Source organism: Festucalex cinctus, chromosome 13 (assembly GCF_051991245.1).
Source record: "Festucalex cinctus isolate MCC-2025b chromosome 13, RoL_Fcin_1.0, whole genome shotgun sequence".
NCBI classification, from domain to species: Eukaryota; Metazoa; Chordata; class Actinopteri; order Syngnathiformes; family Syngnathidae; genus Festucalex; species Festucalex cinctus.
The window spans coordinates 28695573-28721469 of record NC_135423.1 but is presented as its reverse complement, the minus strand read 5'-3'; the positions used below and the strand labels follow the sequence as shown (position 1 = coordinate 28721469).

At 42.5% G+C, this 25897-nt stretch overlaps 2 protein-coding genes and 2 long non-coding RNA genes across 4 annotated transcripts; 1 reads left to right on the top strand and 3 right to left on the bottom strand.

Moving 5' to 3' along the window:
• Nucleotides 1-8716: 8716 nt before the first annotated feature.
• Nucleotides 8717-13635, bottom strand: LOC144033153 (uncharacterized). The gene is made up of 2 exons (XR_013287891.1): nt 11983-13635; nt 8717-11901 (listed from the first exon to the last, which is right to left on the bottom strand). It is a non-coding gene; the product is annotated as an uncharacterized LOC144033153 (long non-coding RNA).
• On the top strand, nt 9845-11192 carry LOC144033152 (uncharacterized). Its single transcript, XR_013287890.1, has 3 exons — nt 9845-10141; nt 10582-10796; nt 11068-11192. It is a non-coding gene; the product is annotated as an uncharacterized LOC144033152 (long non-coding RNA).
• A 307-nt stretch (nt 13636-13942) lies between the features above and the next one.
• On the bottom strand, nt 13943-20890 carry LOC144033150 (uncharacterized). The gene has a single exon (XM_077541025.1). The coding sequence runs from the start codon at nt 20805-20807 to the stop codon at nt 15612-15614; it is 5196 nt and encodes a 1731-aa protein (XP_077397151.1). The 5' UTR covers nt 20808-20890; the 3' UTR covers nt 13943-15611.
• LOC144033151 (uncharacterized) lies at nt 20890-22978 on the bottom strand. The gene is made up of 5 exons (XM_077541026.1): nt 22922-22978; nt 22571-22642; nt 22388-22459; nt 21956-22027; nt 20890-21714 (listed from the first exon to the last, which is right to left on the bottom strand). The coding sequence occupies exons 3-5, from the start codon at nt 22445-22447 to the stop codon at nt 20893-20895; spliced, it is 954 nt and encodes a 317-aa protein (XP_077397152.1). The 5' UTR covers nt 22448-22459; nt 22571-22642; nt 22922-22978; the 3' UTR covers nt 20890-20892.
• Nucleotides 22979-25897: the final 2919 nt, after the last annotated feature.

Sequence of the window (25897 nt, the reverse complement as noted above, 5' to 3'; positions counted from 1 at the left end):
GGCCCGGCCCCTTTGGTGACCCTAGATAACCTCGAGCCGATCGCCGGCCCCCCGCGGCGGCGACGTCTCATTCGAATGTCTGCCCTATCAACTTTCGATGGTACTTTCTGGTACTTTCATGGCCTACCATGGTGACCACAGGTAACGGGGAATCAGGGTTCGATTCCGGAGAGGGAGCCTGAGAAACGGCTACCACATCCAAGGAAGGCAGCAGGCGCGCAAATTACCCACTCCCGACTCGGGGAGGTAGTGACGAAAAATAACAATACAGGACTCTTTCGAGGCCCTGTAATTGGAATGAGCGCATTCCAAACCCCTGGGCGAGGAACCATTGGAGGGCAAGTCTGGTGCCAGCAGCCGCGGTAATTCCAGCTCCAATAGCGTATCTTAAAGTTGCTGCAGTTAAAAAGCTCGTAGTTGGATCTCGGGACGCGAGCTGACGGTCCGCCGCGAGGCGAGCCACCGTCTGTCCCAGCCCCTGCCTCTCGGCCGCCCCCGGGATGCCCTTGACTGCGGTGTCCCGCCCGGCCTCCTCGCATAGCGCAGCTAGGAATGATGGAATAGGACCCCGTTCTATTTTGTGGGTTTTCCCTCCTGAACTGGGGCTATGATTGAGAGGGACGGCCGGGGGCATTCGTATTGCGCCGCTAGAGGTGAAATTCTTGGACCGGCGCAAGACGGGCCAGGGCGAAAGCATTTGCCAAGAATGTTTTCATTAATGAAGCATTCCCAGTTGTACGAAGCAGCTAGAGCGACGAAAAATTGTAGACATATGTAACAGCCCTCAAGGTACAAAAAACTCTTTTTGAACCATATGCTACCCCTAAGAGGAAGTCCACCATTTTGATTTACTTTGAAACTTGTTGCCATTTTTTGGACATTTCAGAGGGGTATTATTTTAACGAACTCCTCCTACAGAGTTGATACGATCATCTTCAAACTTGGTGTGATTCATCTTAAGATGTTGAAGATGAAAAGTTATTGAAAGCTTTTTATTTCGACGCACGCTGTTGCCGTGGCATGCACTTTTTGCAAAGGAAAAAAAAATCCTTCTTCATGAAGAATTCCCAGTTGTACAAAGCAGCTGGAGCTACAAAAATTTGGAGGCATATGTAACAGCCCACGATGTACAAAAAAGTCTTTGGGTGTCATGTGCTAAACCCAACAGGAAGTCCCCCAGGGGCCGGGCATCACATTTTGAGCTCGCTCAAAAACTCCTCTATAACGAAGCATTCCCGGTTGCACGTTTCACCTAGCACTATTATAATTTGGAGGGATACATAAGAACCCACGACGTACAAAAAAAGTCTCTTGGAATCATATGCTCAACCAAACAGGAAGTTTTGATTTACGTTGGGATTTGTAGCCATTTTTTGTGGCCTTTTTAAGGGGTCATATTTATTTTATTTTATTTATTTTTTATTTTTTGAAGAGCTCAGAATTGTTCATTCGGTAGTCTTACCGATTCAACGTCTTATCATCATTGCTCTTTTTTTTTTTTTGTGTGTGCGTGCGTTTGCGTGTGTGCGTTTGCGTGCGTGCGTGCGTGCGTGCGCGTGCGTGCGTGCGTGTGCGTGCAAATACGTATAAATTTATACTCATTAATTCACCTAAAGCCTTATAAATATCCCATTACCCTTCGCCTTAACCTGGTACTTCAGAATCTTGCCAGAGTCGTGAAGTTTAAATGGTCAGGAGACCAGAGAAAAGGTCAGAAAAAAAATAAAGAGAAAAGAAAGATAAATCAAAGTGAAATCCAGCACCGACCAAACACTTCCTGCCTTCCCCATGATTACAAAATCAAAGTCTTACGCCAACCCCGGAAGCCTCTAAATTCCAGCAAATTTAGCGAGATCTCAAGAGACCAGAGGAAAAACTAAAGAGAGGAAGGAGGGAAGGATCGATAAGGCAGAGTGAGATCCATAGAAGCCAGTACATCCAATCCATCAAAGTGAAATCCAGCACCAACAAAACCCCTCCTGCGTGGTTACAAAACCAGAGTCTTATGCCAACCCCAGAAGCCTCAAACTTCCAATAAATTGAGATCTCAAGTGACCAGAGGAAAAACTAAAAAGAGGAAGGAGGGAAGGATAGATAAAGCAAAGTGAGATCCACAGACACCAGCACCCACTGATTCAAGGGGCTGTGGGAGGGAGAGGCTACTTCTGTTGAGTTTCAGTAGATGCTGGTGCGACGGATCTGGCATGCATAAGGACCACCACCAAAGAAAGAAAGCTTTAGGGGTCATATTTTAACGAACTCCTCCTACAAAATGTATCCGACCGTCTTCAAACTTGGTGTTTCATCTTAAGATGTTTAAGATGCAAACTTATCTAAAGTTTTTTATTTTGTCGCACGCCGTTGCCATAGCGATGCATTGTTTGCCAAGTAAAATGCTGCTTTTTTTTGTCTAAACATGTGCGAAAACTCATGAAACTTTGCACACACATCAGACTTGCCATGAACATATGCACAAATACTTTATAGATTTCTTGTGCAATTTGCAATAAATGGCTCAATAGCGCCCTCTAGATATTTTTATGAAGCTTTTGCGATTGTATGATTCAGCTATTCAGCTAAACTCATGAAACTTTGTACACACATCAAACAGGAAGTCTGCCATTTTGATTTACTTTGGGATTTGTAGCCATTTTTGGGGCCTTTATAGGGGTCATATTTTCTACAAAACTTACATCTTGAGATCGAAAGCTTTTTATTTGTTCATACGATGTTGCTGTAGCATACACTGCTTACAAAGAAAAATATTGTTTTTGAGAGTCTAAACATGGGTGAAAACTCATGAAACTTTGCACAGGTCAGACCTGTCATGAACATGAATATTTTACAAATTCCTAGTGTAGTTTCCACCAAATGGCTCAATAGTACTTTTTACACATTTTATTAATGAAGCGTTCCCTATTGCATGAATCACCTTCATTTGTGAAAATTGGAAGGCATACTTATGTGCACACAGATGCATGCATATTTTTTTAAATGATTAATTTCAGATATGTTATTGCTAAAATGTGATGTGACATGCCAACAATGATAGATTAAGTATTTCATACACTTGTCTATTTATATTTCTTAGTGAATAAATTATGGGAACATTGAAATCGATAAATCCAATCTGCAACCTTGGAGAATTGAAAACAAATTCTATCGTGAAGTTGTTAAGACATTTATTTAACTATAAACAAGTTGTGACATCCCCTGATCTAACCCTCCAACCGGGCAAGGAAAAACTAAAAAAAAAACATTTGGGGAAAAAGGGAGAAACCTTGAGAAGGGGCCACAGATGGAGAGAATCCCCCTTCCAGGATGACCAGGCTGCAATGGATGACACATGGACAACATTTCACAGATACAGTAGTATGGTGCTATACAATATTAGCTCAAAAACAACAAAGTCATTTTATTGAGATGAAGCGCTGCAGAGACCAAAGTGACTCTTGCTCAGGCCCCGGTCTGGTGAGTCGATGTAGATTTCTCCATAGTAATGCCTCTGGGGAAATGGTCCACCTCAGATCTTGTCCCGGTCCGTCAGTGCAGAATCCATACAGCAAAAACGTCACACTCTTTCATCACCGCCTAGCCCCGTCTCCAAGCAGGATGTGGCGGCGGGCAAAAGAGAGGACAAGCGGTAGTCAAACAGGCAAATATATGCTTTTCAAAAATGTATTAGAAGTTTGAAGTTGAGATATAAACAAAACAGTGTCTAGTTGACATGTCAACATTTATACACAGGTAGAACCTCCAATTTCCACAGGTAGTGTACGTGAAACATCTTTAACAAAAGTATGAAGTCAGTATCAGTCTCACAAGTCAATGCCATAATATAAATGTTGGTGTCACGCCGCCACCAGGCGTGGCGGCTCATGCTTTTATTTTTGTGTCTCTGTTTCCCGTTTTACTCTGAAATCCTAACTCTCCTCTCACCCCAGGTCACTTGCCCTTCCTGCCGCTCACTCATTACCGGTCCCCGCCCATGATTATCACCACCTGCCACCAATCAACCCACACAATAAAAGCCACCTGCATTCTCCCCTCCGTTGCCGAAGTGTCACCGTCAGTGCATGGAAGCGTCCACAGTCCTTATGTCCTCGTTCATGTTGCCTAGCGTTGTTGCCTTGTTTTTGTGCCTTTTCCTCCCTTTTGGAGCGCCTTTAGTTACCCCTTTTGCCTTGTGCCCTTTTTCCTCCCTAGCGGAGCGCTTTCTGTTGTCCCCAGTACCTTTTGCCTGTTTTTTCCTCCCTAGTGGAGCGCTTTTTGTTCTCCACTTTTTCCCCTCCCTGTTCTCCTCTCAGTTTGAGAGGAGACCACTGTTGGCCGGAAATAAACCTGCTGCCTTGGTGGCCTACCTTACGCCTGCGTCTGAGTCCTACTTGACCCCGCCTTGTCAGTACACTTCGGCCAGCATGGACCCAGCAGGCATGGTCGAGGCCGCACTGCAGAGCCAGGAGGCCCGGCTCAACAACCAGGACCGGACCCAACAGACCATGCTGTCCCGGATGGAGGAATTGACCAGCCAGGTCCACGAGCTGGTAGGCCTTTCACGGCGTCGAGCGCCAGCTCCCACTGGACAGATTCCTCACCCTGAGTTCTCTGTACCGACCACGCCATTCACCGGGGTAGGATTGAGACTGGCCTCCCCAGAACGATACTCCGGTGAACCCGGATGCTGTCAGACTTTCCTAACAGAATGTGACATTCATTTTGAACAGTTACCACAGGCATTTCCCACAGCCCGATCCCGAGTGGCCTTCATGTTGTCTCACCTGACGGGACGGGCCAAAACCTGGGCGACCGCGGAATGGGCCAGGGGTTCCTCGGTCTGCCAAAGCGTACAGGACTTTCGAATCGCTTTGCGCCAAGTCTTTGATCCAGAAAACAATGACCGAGAGAAGGCACGAGCACTGAGCCGACTTCAGCAAGGCAACGAATCTGTCAGCGACTATGCAGTTCGCTTTCGAACGTTGGCAACGAGCAGTGGCTGGAACGCCATCGCACTTCACGACCATTTTCTGAAAGGACTCTCACCCGCCATTCAAGAGCTTCTGGTTCCCGTAGATCTCCCCGCGGACTTGGACGCCTTGATTTCCCTCACCATCCGCACCGATCATCGTCGCCGGGAACTGGCTAAGATCGGCGGACTCCGAAGGAGGGAGGAACCCACCCCCTGGTCACGACCACCGGGGCCCGGAAGGCCGCAACCCATCCTTCCTTCCCGACCTGAACCAGGAGAGGTGGACCCATGCAACTGGGAAGGGCCCGGCTAACGCCCGAGGAGCGACAGCGCCGCCGCCGAGAGGGCCGATGCTTCTATTGTGGTGGTCTTGGCCACCTAGTGGGATCCTGCACCACGAAGAGCGGGTCACCGGTGAGTCCTCCGTCACCCCGACCCGCCAAGAACCACAGGCTCACGCAAATGCAGATAAACCACCACAATGTCACCACAAATCTGTCAGCCCTCATCGATTCCGGTTCCGACGAGAGCCTCATGGACTGGGAGCTCGTGAGGCAACTACGAGTCTCCACCGAGCCACTTCTGTCAACCATCCAGGCTCGAGCGCTGAACGGCAAGGAACTTTTCAGAATCACTCACATCACTGAACCTCTGGAAGTGCACATCGGACAGCACCTCGAGACCCTTCGCTTCCATGTGTTCCATTCTGCTTCCCCCACTTTGGTTCTGGGCCACCCTTGGCTGCGTCTACATAATCCCAGAATCGACTGGAACTCTGGAGTCATTCTGGAGTGGGGAAAGGACTGCATGACTCACAGATTGGAACAACCCGCACCCCGGAACACCACAGCCCAGGTTCACCAGGTGTCCCTCGCCTCGTCCGCTCAAGAGGAATACCCGAACCTGCACACCGTTCCCTCCTGCTACCACCACCTGCGGGAGGTTTTCAGCAAAACCAAGGCCATGACTCTTCCTCCCCATCGACCGTATGACTGCCCGATTGACCTGATCCCCGGATCAACCATCCCCAAGGGGAGACTGTACTCGGTCTCAGGACCCGAACGCCAAGCCATGAACAATTATATTGACGACTCCTTGAAGGCCGGCCTCATCCGACCGTCTTCCTCACCTGCAGGCGCAGGTTTTTTCTTCGTGAGTAAAAAGGATGGATCCCTACGCCCATGCATTGATTACAGTCCCCTGAATGACATCACTATTAAGAACCGGTACCCCTTGCCATTGATGTCCTCTGTGTTTGACCAGCTGCAACAAGCTAGAATCTTCACGAAGCTCGATCTCCGCAACGCCTATCACCTCATCCGGATCCGCGAGGGAGATGAATGGAAGACTGGTTTTAACACTCCCCGGGGACATTACGAGTACCTGGTCATGCCTTTCGGCCTCACGAACGCTCCCGCAGTCTTCCAGGCCATGATTAACGAAGTACTCAAAGATTTCATCGACCACTTTGTGTATGTCTACCTGGATGATATCCTAATCTACTCTCCTGACCAAGCAAGCCATCGAAGCCACGTGGACCGAGTCTTGCACCGCCTGCTGGATCACCAGCTTTACGTGAAGGCAGAAAAGAGCCTGTTCCACGTCAACTCCATCTCCTTCTTGGGATTCGTCGTGTCACCCGGAAAAGTGGAGATGGAAGCGGACAAGGTCAGCGCCGTGCGGGATTGGCCCACGCCGGACTCACGAAAGAAGGTACAACAATTCCTCGGATTCGCCAACTTCTACCGGCGATTTATCAGAAACTTCAGCACCATTGCTGCCCCCCTGCACGCCTTGACCTCCCCGCAAGTTCGATTTAGGTGGAACACGGAAGCTGAAGGGGCATTCAAGGACTTAAAAGCTCGCTTCACTAATGCCCCTATCCTCAGAGTCCCTGACCCCAAGCGCCAGTTCGTGGTGGAGGTGGACGCCTCGAGTATTGGTATTGGGGCAGTCCTGTCCCAGCGTTGTCAAGAGGACGGCAAGACACATCCCTGCGCTTTCCTCTCACGAAAATTATCAAAAGCGGAACGCAACTACTCGGTCGGTGATCGGGAGCTCCTAGCTGTGAAGGTGGCTCTCGAAGAATGGAGACACTGGCTGGAAGGCGCCGAACTCCCCTTCGTGATTTGGACCGACCACCGAAATCTGGAATACTTACGCCAGGCCAAAAGACTCAACCCTCGACAGGCCAGATGGTCTTTGTTTTTTAACCGCTTCGTTTTCTCTCTGACCTACAGACCCGGCAGTAAGAACATCAAGGCTGACGCTTTATCAAGAATTCACGAGTCCGAACCACTGGAAGCCGAGCCTGAGACCATTCTGCCCCGGGACTGCATAGTCGGGGCCATGAGGTGGCAAATTGAGGACGACGTCAAAGAGGCACTACGGAACGTCACTCCCCCCACGTCATGCCCACCACGCCGACTCTTTGTGCCTGAGGAACTGAGGGCCCAGGTAATACACTGGGCCCATACTTCACGATTATTTTGCCACCCTGGAGTTCGCAGGACCGTGTATGCTGTCGCCCGGAGATTCTGGTGGCCGGCAATGGAGACCACAATCAAGGACTACGTAGCTGCTTGTCCTACCTGTGCCCGCAACAAGACGTCAAACCAGTCCCGGATGGGTCTACTCCAGCCACTACCAATTCCATCCAGACCATGGGCGGAAATTTCAGTGGATTTTGTGACCGGACTACCACCATCCCATGGTAAAACCACAATCCTCACAGTCGTCGACAGATTCTCTAAGATGGTTCGTTTCATCCCATTAACCAAGCTCCCATCCGCCAAGACCACAGCCGACATCATGATCCACCACATATTCAGGTTTTATGGTTTCCCCTTACACATCGTTTCCGACCGTGGACCACAGTTCGTCTCCCGATTTTGGACTCAATTTTGCAAAGCCCTAGGTGCCAAAGCCAGCCTGACTTCTGGGTACCATCCTGAGGCCAATGGGCAGGCAGAACGGCTGAACCAGCAGCTCGAAACCGGTCTCCGATGCCTCGTCTCCCAGAACCCGACAACCTGGAGCAAGTATCTAGTATGGGTCGAGATCGCGCACAACTCTTTGCCCACATCTGCCACAGGTCTCACCCCGTTCAAGTGTGTCCATGGCTACGATCCCCCATTCTTCGCCGAACTGGAAGAGGAGGTAACGGTCCCCTCGGTCAAAGCCATGATCCGTCGGTGCCACAAGGTCTGGTCGGCGGCCCGGACGGCGCTTCAACGCCAGGGAGACCGGGTAAAGAGGGCCGCCGACCGGAAGAGGAGACCGGCTCCAGAATACCGTCCAGGCCAGCGAGTTTGGCTATCAGCCAAACACCTCTGGCTCAAGGTACCATGTCCAAAGTTGGCCCCGCGATTTGTGGGGCCTTTTCCAGTAACCAAGTCCATAGGACCTGCCGCCGTTCGACTCCATCTGCCACGATCCCTCAGAGTTCATCCTACATTCCACGTCAGCCAAGTCAAGCCTGTTCATGAAAGCACACTGGTGCCCTCCGAACCCGACCCACCCCCCCCCGGAGATGATTGAAGGCGGCCCCGTTTACAAGGTTAGAAAACTTTTGGATGTTCGTAATCGGGGCCGCGGAAGACAATACCTGGTGGACTGGGAGGGATACGGCCCGGAGGAAAGGCAATGGGTCCCCTCCCGGTTCATCGTGGATCCCTCGTTAATTGATGAATTTTATGAAGATCACCCTGACATTCCTGGGCCGTCAAGAGCCGGCCGTTGAGGGGGGGGTACTGTCACGCCGCCACCAGGCGTGGCGGCTCATGCTTTTATTTTTGTGTCTCTGTTTCCCGTTTTACTCTGAAATCCTAACTCTCCTCTCACCCCAGGTCACTTGCCCTTCCTGCCGCTCACTCATTACCGGTCCCCGCCCATGATTATCACCACCTGCCACCAATCAACCCACACAATAAAAGCCACCTGCATTCTCCCCTCCGTTGCCGAAGTGTCACCGTCAGTGCATGGAAGCGTCCACAGTCCTTATGTCCTCGTTCATGTTGCCTAGCGTTGTTGCCTTGTTTTTGTGCCTTTTCCTCCCTTTTGGAGCGCCTTTAGTTACCCCTTTTGCCTTGTGCCCTTTTTCCTCCCTAGCGGAGCGCTTTCTGTTGTCCCCAGTACCTTTTGCCTGTTTTTTCCTCCCTAGTGGAGCGCTTTTTGTTCTCCACTTTTTCCCCTCCCTGTTCTCCTCTCAGTTTGAGAGGAGACCACTGTTGGCCGGAAATAAACCTGCTGCCTTGGTGGCCTACCTTACGCCTGCGTCTGAGTCCTACTTGACCCCGCCTTGTCAGTTGGTACGCAAAAAGTTATTTTCACAGAATTACATCATTTGACATCATTTTTTTTTCATTTGTTTATTTTTTTTAAAAATGGGACAGAACATATTAATAAACATTTACAAATGTAAATATGTGTAAGATTATAGCCGTTTGAGTAATTTGCATCCCTTGTCCCATTGGCAGGAAGGTCCCCAAAGTGGGGACAGGATAGAGTAAAAACAATTAAAAGAGGAAAAAATAAAAGAATAAGACATAAAAATACATAAAATACTATTGCCATCACCATAAAATACTTAGTTGTATTACATTTCTATAACAAAAACAGGGCCAATCACACACTACTAAGGATTACATTACAGGCAGCTGGAAAACTGCTTTCATTCAATGTTATGTTGACAGATTTGCTTTACAAATAGCCATGCTCTGAAATACTTAGAAAATAATGATATATTTAGCAATTCTCGTATTGTACTTGGTATGTAGTTCCATGTTTGTGATGAGCGATAGAAGGTAGCTTGACCAAAAGCAGTTTTCCTGAGTGGCACTTTGAAGTCACCCCGAGAGCCAGCTCTGGTTGAGCTATAGGTCGCTTGCACATGTCGTCACTTCCGCCTCGGATTTCTCGTAGTCGCCATGCTGGGTGGCCTCCATTTACGTAGCGATTCGGTCTAACACGTATCTATCACGTTTGTTTTCTGCGTTTAAAATGGTACATTGTTGCTGCATCGTTGGCTGTTCGAACAAAGCCAAGGGGGAAAATGGTCGGTCTTTTTTCCGAATTCCGAAAATAATTAGGAACCAGGGCCTGGAGACAGGAGTGCGGACTCCGGAGGGAAGTCGTTACTTTGGGCTCGTGTGTGCAGCGATCACTTTGTGAGCGGTAAGCTTGTTTACCTTTATTTAATGCATGAGGATTAATAACGTTTCGACCGCCCATATATGGGCAAGTTGCTTATGTTTTGGATTCATGAGCAAGCAAGTTCGGTAGTACAAGCTGGCTAGCGGACGTTAGCCGAAAGCTAACATCGAAAATTTTCACCCAAGTAGTGCCAGTGCAAAGTGTTTACTGCTGAAATTGGATTGATTAGTCTTGGGCTTTTAATGCCGATAACATGTTTTTTGGTGGCAAAATGTAAACTTGGAAAAAAAAGAGACAGAAGGGGCTGATGCAAGAAAACAGACCCCCGGGGGTGATGCAAGAAAACAGACCCCCGGTAGCCTACACATCATGCTAAAGAACTTATTCACGGCCACCCTACTGCGGTAAAATAACCAGTCTTTCCATATTTTATTTGTTTATATATTTGTTTATTTTAACAGGTCGCCCTGCGCCCGTTTTTCTGTCCAATCATCCCGACTGGGCTCCAACATTAAAGTTGGGTCCCAAGTTACAACATCTATGTCTCAGATATGAACGTGCACAGGAGAGACAAGCAAAGAAAAGACGACTCGAAGTGGCAGAGATTGTTGCAGTTATGCAGCCAGATGGCTCCAGTAACCTGTACCCTCAAGTACTGCTGACATCATTGACTCTGGTATGCCACTCAGAATTCATTACATGATATATTGTATGCATGAGTGAATGTATGTGTTTGTTTGTGTGTGTACACGCACCTTATATTTTAGAGACATTTGGAAGTGTTTATAGAAATAAGTATTTGCCTGTAGCAATGTTCATACATTAAAAAATGCAACAAAATGTGTACATTTCTTTTACACTGACAAAAAAACTATACTACTTTACTATATTAAACCTATTACTGGTACCGTATTTTTTTGTGATTTTTTCTTTATTTTTTTCTTTAGGGATCTCATGCCACACCGACTTGATTGCCAATGACATGATGGAAACGAAGGCGAGCATCAAAGCATTGGAGGAGGACAACATGCGACTGTTTGTTTGGCGCTAATAAAGGCAGCGTTTATACAAATTCTATTGTTGGGTTTGTTTACAAAGCTATACATAATACAAATGACAGGATTTGACTCAATGTGCAATATGGTCCCTCTTAAAGTAATGGCATAAATCTCTATTATTTCTAAAAGCACAAAAAATGAAGTGAATAATGATTAGATGTAGTAATTTCAGGGTTAAAAATTGAACTGTTAATGTATTTATTTTAGCACAGGTGCCTACCATCCTGAGATGACGGTATGATGTAATGTTGATGGGGTACGCAATGACTTTCATTATGCTATGTACAGAGGAAAAAGTTGCTCTCTTTTAAATTTGTTTAATGTAAGACAAGTACCAGTACTGTGTTACAGTTTTCCCAATAATCCTTGTTTCACACTTGTCACAAAACCACTGTCCTTTTGGCAGTCTAGATTGGCACACTTCAAGTGATATCATTTGATTTTACAATCTGCTGCAGCACAAAAAACTACTTTATTCCGCATCTTTGAAGTACACGAGCAAGTGGTAGGTGACAGCGGCTGAGCAGGAACACTGGAAGTCCACTGCTGATCTAGTAAATGCTCTCCCGAGCAGTTCAGGTAAGGAGGGGACTTTGGGGAAAAAAAACTCTGGCTTTTCCAGCTGGCCAAAACGAGCGATCTGGGTGGACTCGCTCAATCACACTTTGTCCACACCACAAAGTCGCAGAAGTCCCGTCCAGTTAAACTCATCTGTGCCTGAATCTGAAAATATTACAAACATTGTAATGAAAATATGAAACATAGAATTAAATAAGAAACTACAAAAAGTAAAGCCATACATACCTGGTAATACTATTGGTGTTGTCGTGACAAGTGATGGGAATTGTTGCCATCCGGCACCAGACAGAAATTGGGTGTTGTGACAGCCTCCTTAACCGTGAGATCATAAGAAAAGCTGTCAGTATGCTCAGTAGTTACCATGAACACGTTTTATTGTACTGGAAACTGAAACTAAAAATACGTCCTCTGAGAGTGGTTAACCTTAACCATTTAGAATAAGTAACATGTAACTAGTGAAAGGGTAGCATTAAATTTAATTAAGCCACGGGGAGGCTGTGCATAGTTACTTTTTATTCTTATACGCTCTGTCATATTTGCCTGTTATAAAATTGTTAGAAAAACCACATCAGGTAAACCTAGCTGTGCATGTAAACACAATGATAACAGGAAGCCTGAGAACAAATCAACATTTTTGTGTGCAGAATTACCAACACCATGTGGTTTACTTACGTGCAACAGCAACCGTTTCTTCTGATGCGATGTTAAAGTTTACACTCTGTATCCACCCGCTTACAAAATAATTGTAAGCCTCCAGGGATTTGTTGGCGTGTTATGGAGCATGTTGTCAACACGAGGTAGGGAAAGATGTCCAGAGATGTCACATTTGGCCAGCAAGCTTTCTCCGTCAAAAAAAAAATCACCCTTGGTCAGGACGTAATTAGGATCAATCCCACCACACAGAGACACCTTCTGCCTGTATCGTTGTTTTTGATCTTCCGGTAAATCGTGAAAATACTGCGAAAATTACATCAGGTTGATAAGCTCTACCGTGTAACTCGCGAGTGTACCTTGTGAACCGGCGGACACCCAATATGGCGCCCGAAGGAAAAACTCCCATGATGCATTACGATGTGCAAGCGACCTATTAGAGTCCCTCTGAACAAACTGTAATAATGGTGGTGGAGCTTTACCATGGAAAATTTTGTAAACAAGGACACAATCAGTATATTTTACAATGTTTTCCCAGTTAAAAGGCCATACTTTTTCAGGATATGACAATGATGTTGTTGTTGTTGTTGTTGTTTTTTGTCAAGTACTTTTAGGGCTTGTTTATAGGGCTTGTTTTATTTTAAAAGTATGAGGATTCAGTTACCGGTAATTTGTTCTGGAACGACATCCCTATAGGTTGACACCTTTGTAAATCTGAGTGTATAAAATGTTAGTTTTTTGGATCATTATTCATACATTTATGTGTAAAAGAACACACAAGCCCTTCGTGATCACTGAAATATGTTGGTACAACTATTGATTTTACATCATAAAATGGAGTTTTTACATACACATGATCAATTTGTGTACCTTTTTCTGTCGTGGGTTCTCCAACAAGCTGAGAATACCCTCTGTCTGTTACAAATTTGCAGATTGTGGATGATTTTAGAAGATCATCATTGAAATCTCCCATGACAGCTATTGTGTTACTTTGAGGATCTAGCCCAGGGATGTCAAACATAAGGCCCGCGGGCCGGATCAGGCCCGGAAAGGGTCTTAATGCGGCCCGCGAGATGATTTTACAAAGTAAAAAAATAAAATAAAATTGTAATGTCGGACTAATTAATCAGCCGTCCACAATTAAAACATAATAAATTTGTACATTCACAAGCAGTCCACAGATGAATCGTTATGAATTTCATTATTTTACACACAACTTAAAGTTATGGTTTGTTGAATTATTATTATTTATTTATTCATTTATTTATTTATTTATTTATTTAAATCATACACCAACATAAACGTGTTAAATATGATACAAATTCAATTACTGGTAGCAAAAATAAGACATGACAAGGATTAGCGTCCTTATAACGTGATTAACTGCGCCACGCAATGCAATGCATTCTGGGAACAATTTATATATATATATATATATATATATATATATATATATATATATATATATATATATATATATATATATATATATATATATATATATATATATTGTTTTGCTACCTTCCATTTACATTTGTGTAATTTTTTGGAACAATATGATTACAGTTAAGCACCGTCATTTAGGGCTGGTCCACGAAAATCTGCGTATAAATGACGGCAATTGTTTTTAAGTTATATACCGTTATTTTTCTGATGCGGCCCACTTGGTAATATATTTTCCTCCATGCGGCCCCTGAGCTAACAAGAGTTTGACACCCCTGATCTAGCCAATCAAGGAGCTTTCCTAGATTTTCTTTAAATAAAGACATGGGATATGATGGTGGTCGATAAATGACTGCTACTAATATATTGTAAGTAGCACATTTGTAAGCCCAGCATTCCAAGTTGACATTTGGTAGTTTGAGAATGTCATATTTCATATTGTGTGCAATATACATGCCAACACCACCATGTTGTTGGTGTTGCAAACCAACCAAAGCAGGGTGGTTGCCATTGTATGCTAAAGCACGTGGTGCACTATGAAAATTGTAACCATCAAGTTTGACTGCTTCCATTGAAAAAACAGCTGGGAGCCAGGTTTCTATAACAGCAATACAGTTAAGCTGCAAATGCTGTGTGCACAATCCCAGATCAAAAACATGACACGGCAAATTTTGCACATTCATCATGTATAAAGAAAAAGTATGTGTGTTGAATTTGGATTTTGTTTCATTTTCTATCAGGAATTTAGGCATGCTCTGAATTGCATCCTTAATGTGATCTTTACAATACAGAGCTTTATCTTCAAAATCTTGAATAACTAACCCTGCCAAACTGGTAACACGACTTAAGGCCACATACGCCTGACCTGCAGAAAAAACTTTTTTGAGGGACACTACTACATTGTCAACTGTAATTCCTTGTACTTTATGTATTGTACAAGCCCACGCAAGTTTAAGTGGAAACTGTCTACGCAACCCTCCTTGTTTTGTGGCCCTTTCTTCCTCTGGCTCAATCGCAGTGGCACCCATTGAAATAAATGGATTGGAACCTGCAGATTGTTTCCTACTTTGGGCACCTATTTGATTATCATCAAATTTCACATACACTTTTTGAGGAAACTTATTATTTTGATAAGTAACAATATGTGTTACTGTACCACATACACCATTAACCAGACCATCCATAACATCAACATTCTTACACAACATAACCCGTGCATCTTTTCCCAACAAAAATTTTTCTGCCAAACATGCATCATGTGCTTTAGCGTGATGTCCACTTTTTAACTCTAGTTTTCCTGTTTTTTTATTAGTGACAAAGTCCTGAGCATCTATCTCAATATATTCTGGACAAGTCTTAAATAGCTGTTGAATGTTGTGTTCATTTACTTGTTTATTAGTAGGAAATATGTGCAATGCTGAGCTGACTTCGCCAGTTTCACAACGTTTTAGAGTTTCTATGTAAGTTTTTAACATTGGGGTGCCTTTGGAACGAGTTCGTATTCTATTCAGCAACTCTGCAAAAACATGGTCTTTTTGCCTAACTATATCTTTCAATTCCACAACTCTAAATCGATTAGACCACAAGTTAAAGCCAACATCATCTACATATAGGGGTTTCCCTTTTACCGGAGGTAATTGGAAAAAATCTCCAACAGCAATTACACTTACTTTACCAAAAGGGTGAACATCACCAGTTTGTTTAATTTGTCTTAACCTACCATGAATATATGATAACATTTTGTGATCAACCATAGATATTTAATCTATTATGAGAATTTGCAAATCACTATATTTAGCACGCAATGAATTAAGCTTTTCCTCACCCAATGGTGTGTAAGGTAAGCGACAATCTTTGCTTATGCTAAATGTATGATGAATAGTTGATGCATGCAAATTGTATGCAGCAATTCCTGTTGGAGCAGTTATCAAAACACAAACATTGTCAGGATGGCGGCAGACTGTTGACAACAGTCTTGTTGCTTCATATTGAATAGCTTTTATTAAATGGGTTTTTCCTGTCCCGGCACCACCTGTAATGAATACATGCAATAGATCGGGATTTTTCCCTGCTAACTTTTCTAAACACCACTGTCGTATTTGATAGAAAACAGACAATTGTGTCTTATTGAGAGATCTAATTAAAGCCAAGCCATCACTTCTGCTCATTATGTTATTTCTCTTTTCCAAATGTGCTATTTTTTGGTTACCTACAGCTAAATCCGGAATATTTTCTACTTCTTCTACTATCTGGTCTTTGTTTTTCCGTTCCTCCTCACATTGTAATCGCTCTAGCTCTTGTTCGGGGAACAGATCACACCAAGCATTTTCTAAAATGCCATCAGAATCAATCATATTCTGGATGGCTTCCAATTCATTTGCTTCTTTTTCAAATTTACTTCTGTTCAAATCAACAACCGACTTCACTGAATGTTTTGAACCATCATTAAATCTCACATGACCATTTTTGTAAAACTGTTCAAATAATTCGCAGTTGGGAGGTTTTAGCTGTGTATCTACCCGATATGGCAAAAACAATTGCATCCTACTTTGGTAAAACAATTCTGAATTTTTACTTTCAGAAAAGCGCATGTATCGAACTACTGCAGGTTTTGTTCGTGTTCTTTTTGCGATGAAACCGCAATCATTATTCAGTGTAATCCGATTTTGGCATTTCTCATTCTTACTCAAAACACGATATTCTGATGCAAATGTGGCCATACACATATCATTAAAAGTGGCATCATTGGGTCTATTTTTATACCGTTCTACTGTATTGGTCATCCACATGTCTTCCGTGGTAAGATTTTGTGATGCCGCCTTTTGCCGTAACACATTTAAAGGCAAACTTAGTTTCACTTGATTGTCCCCTGTTGGTACAAAAACAACTTTCCTTGAGCATTCCTTCAGATGCATATTTGTTAATCGATAGACTGCCTCTTGAGCAGAGACCTCTCTGTTCTGTAGATAAACACTACCGAGATTTTTTAATGCAGCCTTTGCCGAAACATTTCCATCTTTTGCGGCTTCACTTTGAGCATTTCTTAACAGTAATCCCATTTCCCTTTCTGACTTTGAAATATAAGAAATTATGTACACTATGCATGCATATGCATCAATAACGTATTGTATGTCCATGTTTGCATTCCAACATTTTAGCAGTGACTTATTGTACGGATTTACCCAAACTGCGTTAACGTCCCTTTTCAAAACATGTGTATTTCGACTAAAGCGTTGATATGCATCCTCAAACGTTTCTTGATTTATGCCGAGGCTTTCAAACAAATGTTCCACAGAGTTGAAGCTAGCATTTTTACCTGAAAGAGCAGTCTTTACTGCTGTCATAATTTCTGCTGCTCTGATAGATTCTTGCTGTTCCTCATTTTTACATGCACATTTTGCTAAAGCATCTTTATCTACCTTACATTTGCATTGTTTTTTGTCATTTTCATCAGTTTTCTTACGACTAATAAATGTCCTACTGGATGCTGGCCTGGGATAATTGAAACGACAAACTGTGTTTTTCTTTTTACATGATTTGGTATGTTGCTTTGAATGCTCCTGTACAGATGTGACTATGTCTAATAATGCCTCATCTTCTGAAGGTAATTCACATGTTACATATTTATCGATAAATTCACATACTTCATCATCTGTGTTTTTGTCAATCAGTGGAGCATTGAAAATCCAAAAAAAGCAGTGAGTATGAGGTGAACCACGCTGCTGAAATTCCACCCTGTGAAAGTAATCCAGGATTTTACCAATTGGATGTGAATCAGACATAAGCACCTCGCGCAAAAAGATATGCCAGCGAAAATCAAAATATCTTGCAGCAGCTACGGGATTGTGACGAAGCAGTTCACATTTGTCTGCCCATTCTAACTCTTCTGCTGTCTGTGTTCTACCGTTATTTTTTAAAATACTGTTCAGAAGGGTTTTCCAACGAATGTCAGCCGAAGAAAATGAACAAAACCAGGTAGGAACACCAAGCTGACGAACACAGGCAATCAGGTCTCGTTGTACTCCCTGCCAAAAAGCTGGGGTACCTCTTATAGGTTTAAGGAAACGATAACCTTCATCAAACTTTAATAAATCCCTCAATGATTCTTCATTTTTTAACATATCTTTGCTCAGCTTTTTAAATGTTTGACCTTTGTTTCCTTTGCGTAATGCAATGGATACATTTGAGATAACCTGCTCTATCTCAGACATGTACTGAGCAAAAAATATATATTCAACATTTTGTGCAAACCTTCCATCAGCATGTAAAATTCTGTTGTTGAAATAACGTGCCAAAGTTAGTCGATATTGCCTACTATCGTGGTATGTATTTCGTCCCTGTGGAAATAAGACTGGGAAGCATTTGGCTTCATTTGTATGATCAGAAAGCAATTTCACAGGATTATTGCCTTCTGCTGGTGCCAAATTTAAAACATCATCAAAGTACTGATCGAGCGCTTCCTGGCCAATATCAACAGGCATTAAACAGGTGTCTTGAAACATACAATGTTGTTGTCTATCATGCAAAAGGTCATCTTCAACATTTGAGTTTTCACCACTTTCCACATTATTGACATTTTCTACAACTTCACCTTGTTCCCTACAAAACTCATTTATCCAGGTTTCGTTAAAATTAACATCTTTATAATGCACATTTGTTTGTTTTAAAATTTGTAATGCTTGTCTTATGCGCATCGTATCAACAAATTGGTATTCATAATAACCTTTATATGTTAATTTTCGCTTCAGTTTTACAGCCAATAAAGACCCTTCCATATTAGAACGAGGCAGCAAATTGTTTGTTTGCACAATATTTGCTGGAACACACGTCACTGGTCCATGTACTCCATTTTGCCCACCTTTAGGTAAAGCTAACATTTTCATAAATGGTATATGTAAGGCAATCAAATGTTGTTCCAAGCTATTCAAACATGCCAAGTCAGGTGGAATGGGTTGGACTGTCAAATTGTTAATTACGCATTCAGGAGGTATTTCGCCTTTAATAATCTTACCATTGCAGGTGAAGCAAATCCACAGCTGGCCTCTAGCTGACTGTAATGCCCTACATGGTACTACACAGTCCACACTACATTTGTGCAAATATTTTTCTGTGACACATTTTTCAGCTATTGCAGCTACTATTTTATTTTTCTTGTAATTATCGGTTTTATAAAATAAAACCTGGCGTCTAAATAACAATCTATGGCAGACGCTACACACAAATTCCGGCCCATTTTTCACTTTATCCAAAAAAAAATTCATAATGAAATCTATCTGTGTTGACCTCTCTTTAATTTTTTGCATCCTACATCTGGTAGCTGCCTTAACTTTTTTCTTGTGATCGGGATTACTATCATACTTACTTTTACTTCGAAGTTTAACGCTTTTCCTGTGCAACACGTTATGCCAATAATTTATTGTGCTCATTTCTTTCACTTTTTCCTTATGCAATTCATTTTGCCGATATTTCTTTATACTCATTTCTTTCACTTTTTCCCTATGTGTTTCATCTTGCCGATATTTATTTGCACTAATTTCTTTCATTTTTTTTCTATGCGGTTCGTTTTGCCAATACTTTTTTATACTCTTGTCTTTGACTTTTTCTCTATGCACTGTGTTTTCACAATATTTCTTTACACTCAATTCTTTCACTTTTTCCCTTAGAAAAGGGTTTTCCCAATATTTTTTTCTACTTTTGTCCCTAAGTTTGTCCCGATGCAATGCATTTAGGTGATATTTCGCAACACGCATTTCCTTTAGTTTATTTCTATGCGATACGTTGTCTTGATAATTAGTTTTCTTTTGATATCTATACTTCTGTATCAAATACTTTGAAATAAAACTATTACTCTTTGAATATTTTGTTTGCGCTATACCATCATCCTCAATATTCACAACTTCTTTCTTAATACTTAGTGTTCTGGTTAGATTCAAATTGTCAGTGTTGTTTACACTTTTAACACTTACTTGTATACATGAACCTTGAACTATATTTTGCCTTCTTAAATTATATGCTTCGAAGTTGGCCAGATAGGCTTTACACAAACCATAACACTTCTGCAGTTCTGGATGATACACACAAATAACAGTTTCATAATGATTACCATTGCTATTTTCTAGGTAAATTCCCTCTTTTGCTTTTGAACTATATTCTAACCACTTACCATCATAATATGTAAATATATTGACTCCTAAACAATCTGCTGTTGCTTGAATTTCTACTTCAGTAGCCCAACTGCCAACATTTCGCATTTTTGATTGTTTTATATACTCATCCATTGAAGAGTACTCACTCCTTAAAAATGTTTCATACACAACTGCATTTGATTCCATTTGTTTTACAACAGCTAGTCTGATTTTTCTGTGGTTCTTTTGTGAACCACACACAGCTTGAGATACTGCTCGAAAGAAACAGTTCCCATCACCTATTATTTTCTCTTTCTGGCATGGAAGCCCTAGTAAACCACCATTTGCAGACTCCTCTGCAACAAGTTTCTCTAAATCCCATTTAAATCGTGTACATAAATCTTGGACAACTTGTTTACCAATAGGTTTAAATTGCATCTTTTTATGAGTCACATTGCCCATTATCTGCACATCAGCATTAAGTGCAGTAGCGTCACAACTTTTCATTGTCCTTGAAACGCTACTTCTCAATGACATCTTACATTGCTGTGATACAGTAGAATCCTGTGTAGTAATTTTTACATCCTTTACAGACGGTTTAGCTTGTTGACCCACTGAACATTGAGCCATTGCTTGTAGTGTGTCTCCCTTATGAAAACCATTCAAGCTTCTGTAATCATAACGCTCTAAAGCATGACTTGAAGCTCCAAATGACACTGGTTGGGAATGTACTTTTTCTGCCTCGGTGTACGCATGGAGCTCAAATATTGTGCTCTTATTAGCCAAACCTAAATTACGTGTAACTTCAGCCAGGGAATCCAATACAATCATGCCAACACCCTTTACAGAGTGTTCATATGAACTTGTCTGTGTCCGCACAACATGAAAACCTGAAAACTCAAAAAACGTTTGCCCTCTACATGTCTTTTTTTGTCAAATTACATATATGATCATAAACATCTTGAAGACAATTAAAGTAAACTACAACACTTTTACCATCACCATCTGGCATTCCACTAGCACTGCGAGCATGGGAATCAAACACTGCATACTGTCCATTTTTGCTAATGATTGCACATGTATAACAACCCATGGTCAGCAAACATAAATCAACTTGATCATGTATCTTTTGCAATCCTTTTAAAATAGTAACGTCTTGACATTCCACAATAATTGTTTTATCGACCATCGGTATAAATCCAGACACCACATCTATTTCCTTAAACTCAAACAGCGTTCCTTCAAAAACTAGCTGCTTTGGCAAGTCTGGCACCATTAAATAGTTATGTGAGCTACTGAACTTGTCACTATTTTTCAATAATGTATACAAACGATCACCTAAAACAAGAACTTTGTCTAAATCTTCCGAACACCATGAAAACGCACTACTAACTGTGTGATTTGCTAGACCCACATACGCTATAGCCATACACTGCTTACCTGGATGGTTCAACCGACTGTCTCCTTGATGAAAAGACCCATTCACACTTCTGCATTGACACTCTAGAGCATCACTTGGAGCTCCGAATGATATTGGATGAACATTAATACTGGAGCTATCAGTATGTGCATAACTGTCATATGCTGTGTTCATATCAGTCAAGAATGAATTACATGTAACATCACCTTCTAAAACATAACACATAGATGTATTTGCATTACCAATGGTCTTACTTTGTATACGGTTGGGACTGATCTTGGCTGCATGCTCCATGCGAGAAGTCCTCTCCCTCGGCAACTATAGGTATATGACAAAAAAAAACATTTTAACAAACGATTCATTTATTAATTTAACATTACACAACATCACGGAACATGCATAGCATAAACGTTGCAGAAAATGCTTAGATATCTTATCTATGTTTTTACAACTTCAACATTCGCCCAGATGAATGGCAACATCTTCAACAACAAACTACATCACTACATAGAAACAATGTACTTTTATGGAACTTGTCATTTTAATGCAGAACACCAACCTCCTCCTGCACAGCGTCTTTCACACCACTGGAACAAGACAAACTTGCATCCACCACTGGTCTTTGTGTTACCTATTAAACAAAAAACAAAACAAAACAAAACAAAACAAAAGTAATCCATACTTGCTATGTGAACGTATACAACAGCAACAAGGGTAGGCGATGAAATGATGTTGCATGCTCCAACAATCCATCCAACAAACAACTATATGTTTTCATGGTTATACCATTACTTATGCATACTTAAGCAACATTACAAAATTCACTTAATTCACCCTCATTAGTTTACTTGATTTATACATAAATTACCAATATTGCTAAAGCTTAAACGATGTGCTAAATCAATAACATAAATAACAACAACCATGCATCACTAATAAGCACTTATCATAATTTTCTTTCTTTTCTGAAATTGTAAAGCAAGAAACAAACCTCTTGCTGCACAACCTCTTCCACAAAACTGGAAGAACAAAGACTGGCATCCACCACCATCCTTTGTGTTGCCTGCAAAACAACAACTACAAATGAACTTAGATCATTTAGATAACAATTGTCACTCATTGCTACAAAACATGTTCTCTTCTTTAAGGTGACTTTCTAAAGCAGGCCACAAACCTCCTCCTGCACAACCTTTTCCACACCACTGGAACAAGACAAACTTGCATCCACCAACGGCCTTGGTGTTGCCTATTAAACACAATAACAAAAGTAATACATACTTAGAATGTATACAACAGCAAAAAGGTTATGACTGTGTGTTTTTATGTTGTTTTACTATTACTTGCCCATTACAAAGTACACTTAATTCCTCCTCACTAGTCTGCTTGATTATACATAAATTACCAATATTGTTAATGCTTAAACAATGTGCTATATCAATAACATAAATAACAACAACCATACATCACTAATAAGCACTTATCATAATTTTCTCTCTTTTCTGAAAATGTAAAGCAAGAAACAAACCTCTTGCTGCACAACCTCTTCCACAAAACTGGAAGAACAAAGACTGGCATCCACCACCATCCTTTGTGTTGTCTGCAAAACAACAACTACAAATGAACTTATATCATTTATATAACAATAGTCACTCATTGCTACAAAACATGTTCTCTTTTTTAAGGTGACATTCTAAAGCAGGCCACAAACCTCCTCCTGCACAGCCTTTTCCACACCACTGGAACAAGACAAACTTGCATCCACCAACGGCCTTGGTGTTGCCTATTAAACACAATAACAAAAGTAATACATACTTAGAATGTATACAACAGCAAAAAGGTTAGATAATGAAATGATGTTGCATACTCCACTGAGCCAACAAACTACTGTGTATGTTTTTTTATTGTTTTACTATTACTTGCACATTACAGAGTACACTTAATTCCTCCTCACTAGTCTACTTGATTATACATAAATTACCAATATTGTTAATTCTTAAACAATGTGCCAGATCAATAACATAAATAACAACAACCATACATCACTAATAAACACTTATCTCTCTTTTCTGAAATTCTAAAGCAAGAAACAAACCTCTTGCTGCACAACCTCTTCCACAACACTGGAAGAACAAAGACTGGCATCCACCACCATCCTTTGTAATGCCTGCAAAACAACAACTAAAAATTTACTTATTTATATTACAATAACTATTGTTACTCATTGCTGTAAAACATTTTATTCTCCCCTTCTCAAACTGAATAACAGCAATTATAAACTAGTCTAATATTTACATTACTCAATAAAAAATACAAATAAAAACACAAACCTGTGACTTTGTCCTTTTGAAAACAACTCTCTGTTGATATCTCACATTTGATTTCTAATGAAAGACAAAAAATATATATATTTATATATTCCACACATGCAGATTACAGCTTCTTTAGACAATTATACACAATTTAAATGTTATCAATCAAGAAGAATGTGTCACGTAAATGACTGGACTCACTTAATGACAACACCTGAACCATGACATTTACATGGAAATTACCTTTTTGTCTCTTGGAGCAGCCTTCACAGGGCTGGACAGATCTGATGGTTTTATCTTATCCATCGCACCCAACATTTCACTGCTGAACCAAACTGGGGTTAGAGGAATGAAACATTCCTTTAGCATAACCTGTGAAATACACATTTTGAAAATATGTTACTGAATGCATCTTGTCTATAACAAATACAGTATATAATTATTCTAAACAAACTAACTGTAATGACTCGACAGAGTCGATGAAGAACAGATCCCAAAAACGCAGGCTCAGAGGAGGAAAACAATCTCGATTTATTCGTTTGGATAAACCGATGGAACAAAGCTTGCTCGCAGGCAAGTCAACGAGATTTACAAAAGTGCTCTTGCGCACATGCAAAGAACACGGAGGTAACACAAAACACTTGCAAAAGGCAAGGACGGAATAGAAAACACAAAACACTTGCAAACGGCAAGGAACGCGAACGTAACAAAAAACACTTGCAACAGCAAGGAGGAATAACATAACCAAAACACTTGCAAACGGCAAGGAGAACTAACATAACGAAAAAACACTTGCAAAAGGCAAGGACTACTCGGAATGTACACGGAATCAATCAACGCGGAAATACAAACAAAAGGTGACGCGGAAATACACACGTGAATACAACTTAACTAAGGACGACAGCAGATTCAAAAACTTTACCAAACTGGAGAACGCGGAGAACACTTGGACACAATGGTGAGCAAATAATAATCCGACAGCTGGCTGTTGCTGGTCGGAGTCCTTTTATAATCCTGATTGCAAACGCGCTGCAGGTGCGGAGCTGGGGAACGCCCCCCTCGTTGCAGGCACTGAAAACAAGAGCACAACAGGGCTGAGAACCGAACCATGACAGTACCCCCCCCTTAACGGACGCCCCTTGGCGGACCACCTGGTTTCTCTGGGTGCGCTGTATGAAAGGTGGTCAATAATGACGGGTCCAGGATCGAGGAGTGGGGGACCCACTGCCGCTCTTCAGGTCCGTAGCCCTCCCAGTCGACCAGGTACTGGAAGCCCCGGCCCCTGCGCCTCGAGTCCAAGATTTCTTTGACCGTGTAGACAGGATCCCCGTCGACCAAGCGGGGAGGAGGCGGAGCTGGCGCAGGAGGATTCAGTGGGCTGGGGGTCACAGGCTTAAGGAGGGAGACGTGAAACACCGGATGCACTTTGAGGGTAGCGGGTAGTCGGAGCCTCACCGTCACAGGGTTGATCATGGATAGAATCTCAAATGGACCAATGAAGCGCGGACCCAATTTTTTGGCGCCTCCGGCCAGCCGCATGTCCCGGGAGGAAAGCCAAACCTTGTCCCCTGGCTGGTAGGCTGGCTCCGGCCGTCGCCGGCGATCCGCTATCTCCTTGTTGCGGACCGCTGTGCGGGACAACGCCGCTCGTGTTTCCCGCCACACTTTGTGGGCCCGACGTAGGTGCTGCTGAATCGTGGGTAATTCGATGGGGCCCTCTTGTGACGGGAACAGGGGTGGCTGGTAACCGTAGGCCGCCATGAAGGGGGAGCGTCCAGTCGCCGACGACGGCAGAGTATTAGTGGGGTACTCGATCCACGGCAGGTGCGTAGACCAGGATTCAGGGTTGTGTAGGCAAACACATCGGAGGGCGGCTTCCAGGTCCTGATTGGCCCTCTCTGTCTGGCCATTCGTCTGTGGGTGATATCCCGATGACAAGCTCGCTGTGGCTCCCAGCAGCTTACAGAACTTTTTCCAGACCTGGGAGATGAACTGCGGTCCACGGTCTGAGACCAAGTCCACGGGTATTCCGTGAAGTTTAAATACGTGACGGGTGAGGAGTTGTGCCGTCTCCCAGGAGGACGGCAGCTTGGAGAGAGCGACAAAGTGAGTCATTTTAGAGAATCGGTCTATCACAGTCATAATCACCGTGTTCCCCCTTGACCTAGGGAGACCAGTGATAAAGTCCAGTG

Bases quoted from the DNA above. Each gene is read 5' to 3' on its own strand.
- LOC144033150 (XM_077541025.1), bottom strand. From the start codon at position 20,807: ATGATTGTATTGGATTCCCTGGCTGAAGTTACACGTAATTTAGGTTTG.
- LOC144033151 (XM_077541026.1), bottom strand. From the start codon at position 22,447: ATGGTGGTGGATGCCAGTCTTTGTTCTTCCAGTTTTGTGGAAGAGGTT. The intron at 22,028-22,387 runs GTTTGTTTCTTG...TTTGTTTAATAG, and splicing joins AAGAGGTTGTGCAGCAAGAG to GTAACACAAAGACCAGTGGT. The intron at 21,715-21,955 runs GTTGGTGTTCTG...ATATACCTATAG, and splicing joins AAGACGCTGTGCAGGAGGAG to TTGCCGAGGGAGAGGACTTC.